This window comes from Rhincodon typus, chromosome 8 (genome assembly GCF_021869965.1).
Source record: "Rhincodon typus isolate 14 chromosome 8, sRhiTyp1.1, whole genome shotgun sequence".
Taxonomy (NCBI): Eukaryota; Metazoa; Chordata; class Chondrichthyes; order Orectolobiformes; family Rhincodontidae; genus Rhincodon; species Rhincodon typus.
This window is the reverse complement of record NC_063339.1, coordinates 1,161,754-1,168,577: the sequence shown is the minus strand read 5'-3', so window position 1 is coordinate 1,168,577 and position 6,824 is coordinate 1,161,754. Positions and strand designations below refer to the sequence as shown.

At 48.6% G+C, this 6,824-nt stretch overlaps 1 protein-coding gene across 1 annotated transcript in view; it reads left to right on the top strand.

Moving 5' to 3' along the window:
- LOC109925627 (intraflagellar transport protein 43 homolog) overlaps window positions 1–6,824 on the top strand; it is a 32,069-nt gene that overhangs the window by 3,564 nt on the left and 21,681 nt on the right. Inside the window, exons 2-3 of the mRNA XM_048600169.1 lie at window positions 299–345; window positions 5,939–6,011. Of these exons, the coding sequence (XP_048456126.1) occupies window positions 299–345; window positions 5,939–6,011 (120 nt within the window). The remainder of the gene's footprint in view (window positions 1–298; window positions 346–5,938; window positions 6,012–6,824) is intronic.

Below are 6,824 nucleotides of genomic sequence, written 5' to 3'. Positions count from 1 at the left end.
GTCTGGGAGAGAGTGACTGACAGGGTCTGGGTGTGAGAGTGACTGACGGGGTCTGGGTATGAGAGTGACTGATGGGGTCTGGGTGAGAATGACTGACAGGGTCTGGGTGTGAGAGTGACCAATTTTGCCCTGTGTGGGACTGATCAATGAGTGATGAGAAGTGATTTGTCTGCTGAAATTTGAAGGTTTTAATCTCTGTTCAGAATCTTGTGTTTGAAAGACAGGCTGGGTACAGGCACCGTCTCCATCTGATTCTGATCTGACTTTGCCTGTTTCTCTTTCTTGCCCCCACCCTCAGCAGCCGACTGAGGCCCCGGAGCCCAGAGGAGTCGGACGATGGCGGAGGTGAGCTTTTTGATGTGATGTTCACCAGGGGTTCGCTTGCCCTTATTAAACAGAGCACTGCAATCTAGTAAAGCTGATAGTGCCAGAGTTAGATATAATTGTTCAATTTTCTCTCTGTATCAACAGGGGAAAATAAGTTGCAAGCAGCTGAATACATCCTCCAAATAACACATTACGATCGAGAGCACGTCATTTCCACACTTTAATTTGCTGCGTATTTACTGATAAGGCCCTGCTATATATCAATCAATATGTTGCGAAATGGAATTTTCTTTTCTGTTTTTAGCTGCCGGTCCTGTGTTGCCTCATTCCATTTGATAGATGTTGGGAGGGAGACTGGGGCTGGTGCCACAATCAAGGAAAGAATAGAAGAGAGCTTTTCATAAAGTGGGTTGGAATGAGATTTAAATTTGTGACCTAATGCAAATTGGCTGGCATCTAACACAAGGCATTTGTCTTCAGAGTGAGCGATGACACTTGTGTCAAGTGCAGGGCTGAAGTGCTAAATTCGAATGATGAAGAGATTTGAGACAGGCAGAGCTGGAGTTCGACAGCCTGAGGGCTCCCTCACGTTGAGGGATCTCAGACCTCAAGGTGCAGTAAGGTTGACCATTCCTGAGAGGGGACAGCCTGGAACCAACTCTGAATACACAGTCATCACCACCATTCAGCACTGCTTCGACTATGTGTGGCAATGTATAGCACTGCATTGTTTACTACTCCTATAGATGGTGGGATTGGGAGCTTTACTCTGTATCTAACCCCGTGCTATCCCTGTCCTGGGAGTGTTTGATGGGGGGACAGTGTAGAGGGAGCTTTACTCTGTATCTATCCCCGAGCTGTCCCTGTCCTGGGTGTGTTTAATGGGGACAGTGTAGAGGGAGCTTTGCTCTGTATCTAACCCTGTGCTGTCCCTGTCCTGGGGGTGTTTGATGGGGATAGCGTAGAGGGAGCTTTACTCTGTATCCATCCCCATTTTGTCCCTGTCCTGGGACAATGGGGACAGTGTAGAGGATGCTTTACTGTGTATCTAACCCTGTGCTATCCCTGTCCTGGAAATGTTTGATGAGGGACAGTGTAGAGGGAGCTTTACTCTGTATCTAACCTCGTGCTGTCCCTGTCCTGGGAATGTTTGATGGGGGGACAGTGTAGAGGGAGCTTTACTCTGTATCTAACCCTGTGCTGTCCCTGTCCTGGGAATGTTTGATGAGGGGACAGTGTAGAGGGAGCTTTACTCTGTATCTAACCCTGTGCTGTCCCTGTCCTGGGAGTGTTTGATGGGGATGGCGTAGAGGAAGCTTTACTCTGTATCTAACCCTGTGCTGTCCCTGTCCTGGGAGTGCTTGATGGGGATGGCGTAGAGAAAGCTTTACTCTGTATCCATCCCCATGTTGACCCTGTCCTGGGAGTGTTTAATGGGGACAGTGTAGAGGGAGCTTTGCTCTGTATCTAACCCCATGCTATCCCTGTCCGAGCATGTTTGATGGGGACAGTGTAGAGGGAGCTTTACTCGGTATCTATCCCTGTGTTGTCCCTGTCCTGGGAATGTTTGATGGGGACAGTGTAGACGGAACTTTACTCTGTATCTAACCCCGTGCTGTCTCTGTCCTGGGAATGTTTGATGGGGGGACAGTGTAGAGGGAGCTTTATTTTCGGTTGAAAAGAGTAGCAGGAGCTGGTGGGTAAGCTGAAGAGTTCGTATAAGATGGGGGTTCCCGTTCTCTTAGTCTATTCTAAACTGGTGGGGATTTGCGCCTGTTGGTGAAGAAATGTGTCACTCGGCACGTTATCTGACAGGGAAGGGGAGTGCTCTGTGCTGGTGACTCACTCTCTGTTAACCTCGTGTAAATGGGAACATTTACTGCACATAAACAGTTGATTTTTCTATTTTCCAAAATCCATTTCCCATTACCGTGGGCGCACATCGCTCTTCAGGTCCAGGCACCTCCCCAGTGACGCCTGTCACTAGATTTCTTGCTGCACATTAACTGCTGAAGACTGTTTACTCTCTGCCCAGCACTGTTGGTTAGTTTCTGACGCGTGCGTTCCTTTTTGTATTCCCTACCCCTGTTGTCACATCTAAAGCAATCTGTAGCTTTGAACAGTGTTACTTTCATCTGTCAAGAGGGAATGTGTGTGTGATGTGTCCATTTTGGGGCAGGACAGACAGGGCCGCTAACTGGGATGCACGTTCCTCAGGGGGAGTATTTGCTGAACAAAACCCTTTTTCAATGGAGGGGCAGAGTGTTGAGTCAGCCATATGTGGCGTGTGCCTCTGACCATGTCTATGTCTTATGCCGAAAGCCAAATCACACAAGTCATTCCCCATTCAGCATTGGATTCAATCACCAAGCACTGCCTCAGCGCTCTCCCTCTCACAACAATCTGAATTTGATGCAATCAGAATTGGCAGCATTTCTGATTTCTTCTTTTAAACAAAGCAGAACATTAAAAAAAAAACAATTGTCAGACATTTAACAATGCTACAGATGGATGTCAAGGTGTGTATTTATCAATTATGGCTGCAAATGTGAAGGACTTGCTCGTTCTCGCAATCATTCAGACACATTTACACTCTCCCGGATTCTCGCTGTCCTGCACTTTTTAAAATTCACTTGTGGGATGTGAACATCGCTGGCTGACCAATATTTCTTGCCCATCCTGAGTTGTCCTTCAGAATGTGGTGATGAGCTGCCATGTTGAACTACTGCAGTCTACACAGACTCACATGCCCTTAAGGATGTAATTTCAGAATTTTGACCCAGTGACTGTAACTATTTCCAAGTCAGGGTAGTGAGTGGCTTGGAGGAGAACTTGCTGGTGGTAGTGCTCCCATGTATGTAACATCCTACAAAACGGAAGTGGCTGTGGGTTTGGAAGGTGCAGTCTGAGGATCTTTGGTGAATTTCTGCAGAGCATCTTGTAGATGGTGCACACTGCTGCTACTGAGCGTCGGTGGTGGAGGGAGTGGGATGCTTGTGGATGTGGTGCCAATCAAGCGGCTCCTTTGTCCTGGATGGTGTTGAGCTTCTTGAGTGTTGTTGGGGCTGCACCCATCCAGGCAAATGGGGAGTATTCCATCACACTCCCTTGTGCCTTGTAGATGGCGGACAGGATTTGGGAGTCAGGAGGTGAGTCACATGCCACAGTATTCCTAACCTCTGACCTGTTCTTGTAGCCCCTGTGTTTATATGGTGAGTCCAGTTGAATTTCTGGTCAATGGTAACCCCCAGGATGCTGATAGTGGGGGATTCAGTGATAGTCAAGGCACAGTGGTTAGATTGTCTCTTATTGGTGATGGTCATAGCCTGGCATTTGTGTAGCACGAATGTGACTTGCAATTTGTCAACCAAAGCCTGAATATTACCCACATCTTGTTGCATTTGAACACGGACAGTTTCAATATCTGAACAGTCACGACTGGTGCTGAATGTTGTGGAATCATTGGTGAATATCCCCACTATGATGGAGGGAAGCAGCTAGGCAACTAGGGATGGGCAATAAATGCTAGACAGACAGCGTCACACACATCCCACATATGAATAAGAAAAAGCTGAAGATGGTTGGGTCGAGGACACTACCCTGAGGAACTCCTGCAGAGATGCCCTGGAGCTGAGATGATTGACTCCAACATCCATGACCATCTTCCTATGTGTCAGGTATGACTCCAACCACCGGACCGTTTGCCCCCCGATACTCACTGATTCCAGTTTTGCCAGGGCTCCTTGATGTCACACTCAGTAGAATGTAGCTTTGATGTTAAGGGCTGTCACTCTCACCTCACCTCTGGAATTCAGCTCTTTTGTCCATGTTTGAACCGAGGCTGTAATGAGGTCAGGAGCTGAGTGGCCCTGATGGAACCCAAACTGGGCGTCACTGAGCAGGTTATTGCTGAGCAAGTGCTGTTTGATTGCACTGTTAATGACACTTTCCATCACTTTACTGATGATCGAGAGGAGACTGATGGGGCGGTAATTGGCCGAGTTGGATTTGTCCTGCTTTTTGTGTACAGGACATACTTGGGCAATTTTCCACATAGTCAGGTATACCAGTGTTGTAACTGTACTGGAACAGCTTGGCTAGGGGAGCGGCTAGTTCTGGAGCACAAGTCTTCAGTACTGTTGCCGGAATGTTGTCAGGACCCATAGCCTTTGCAGTATCCAGTGTCTCTAACCGTTTCTTGATATCACATGGAGTGAATTGAAATGGCTGAAGACTGGTATCTGTAACACTGGGGACCACCGGAGGAGGCAGAGATGGATCATCCACTCGGCACTGTTGGGCTAAGATTCTTGTGAATGCTTCAGCCTTATCTTTTGCACTTTCATTCCCTAGCACTCTGATGCCCTGTCTCTCTTCCCTTCCCTTGCATTTACTCTCACTTGTTCACATACTGTCCTTCACGTAGTCTCTTGTACGCACTCCTCTAACTCTCACTCACTCCCAAACTCCTCAAACAGGCACATACTGCCTTACACTGATACACTTCCACTGACCCTCCGACAGTGCGGCGCTCCCTCAGTACTGACCCTCCGACAGTGCGGCGCTCCCTCAGTACTGACCCTCCGACAGTGTGGTGCTCCCTCAGCACTGACCCTCCGACAGTGCAGCTCTCCCTCAGCACTGACTCTCCGACAGTGCGGCGCTCCCTCAGTACTGACCCTCCGACAGTGCGATGCTCCCTCAGTACTGACCCTCTGACAATGCAGCACTCCCTCATTACTGACCCTGCGACAGTGCGGCGCTCCCTCAGTACTGACCCTCTGACAATGCAGCACTCCCTCAGTACTGACCCTGCGACAGTGCGGCGCTCCCTCAGTATTGACCCTCTGATAGTGCGGTTCTCCCTCAGCACTGACCCTCCAACAGTGCGGCTCTCCCTCAGCACTGACCCTCTAATAGTGTGGCTCTCCCTCAGTACTGACCCTCCGACAGTGCAGCACTCCCTCAGTACTGACCCTGTACCTGCTGAAGTCATCATGAAAGTTCATTCTTATTGAGTCAAGCTATCAGTCTCATGTACGTGTGTCATTCTGTCTGAAACCGGTCATTTGGGAACAAAGGGCCTATTTCACATACATGGTCCGGAATGAGGGCAAGCGAGAACATTTGTGTGTTGCACAAGTGACGGATGTTTATGCACGTTTTGATATACACGCGTGGATTGTTCACAGGAAGTGCAAACAGGAATGATATAGCTACCTGCAAGTCACCTATCGATAATCTGTCTTTGAGATAGTAGGAACTGCAGATGCTGGAGAATCCGAGACAACAAGGTGCAGGGCTGGATGAACACAGCAGGCCAAGCAGCATCATAGGAACAGGAAGGCTGACGTTTTGGGCCTAGACCCTTCATCAGAAAAGGGTCTGATGAAGGGTCTAGGCCCGAAACGTCAGCCTTTCTGCTCCTGTGATGTTGCTTGGCCTGCTGTGTTCATCCAGCTCTACCTTGTTGTCTCTGATAATCTGTCTTTGGCTGCTTCTACCTTTGGCAGAACACCTGACTATCAGATCCCTGTGTGTGTATATCTCTTATTCTGCTGTTATGTGTCCCATGGAGAACAATAACTTGTGTATTCTAATCTTGATCCAGATATTCCTGTGATCCCAGACCTGGAGGAAGTGCAGGAGGAAGATCTGGCCATGCAGGTAGCAGCTCCACCCAGGTAAACTCCAGTTCCCAGGACAGGATACTATCAGCTCACCCTGGTCCTTCTAAGGTCACAGAATCAACGAATAATGACAGCGCAACTCTTGGCCATTCAGTTCTTCATGTCCTCACTGGCCCTCTGAAGGAGCAATTTGATTTAGCACCAATAACACTGAATATTGTTTCTATTCATGCATTCACATAGCTGCAGTGTAATGCTGATTCAGATTTCATTCCTTTCTCCTTTACTCCGACTTTGACTGTAAGTCCCTATTCTCTGCTCTGCTGCTATGTACTCCCCCAGCGCTATGTTCATCCTGATCAGCTCACTACCCAGATAAACACCAGTATAAGGTCCGCTCACGACCCAGGTAAACACCAGTATAACGTCAGCTCACAGCCCAGGTAAACACCAGTATAAGGTCAGCTCACTGCCCAGGTAAACACCAGTATAACGTCAGCTCACTGCCCAGGTAAACACCAGTATAAGGTCAGCTCACTGCCCAGGTAAACACCAGTATAACGTCAGCTCACTGCCCAGGTAAACACCAGTATAACGTCAGCTCACTGCCCAGGTAAGCACCAGTATAACGTCAGCTCACTGCCCAGGTAACCACCAGTATAGAGTCAGCTCACTGCCCAGGTAACCACCAGTATAGAGTCAGCTCACTGCCCAGGTAAACACCAGTATAACGTCAGCTCACTGCCCAGGTAAGCACCAGTATAACGTCAGCTCACTGCCCAGGTAGCCACCAGTATAAAGTCAGCTCACTGCCCAGGTAAACACCAGTATAAAGTTAGCTCACTGCCCAGGTAAACACCAGTATAA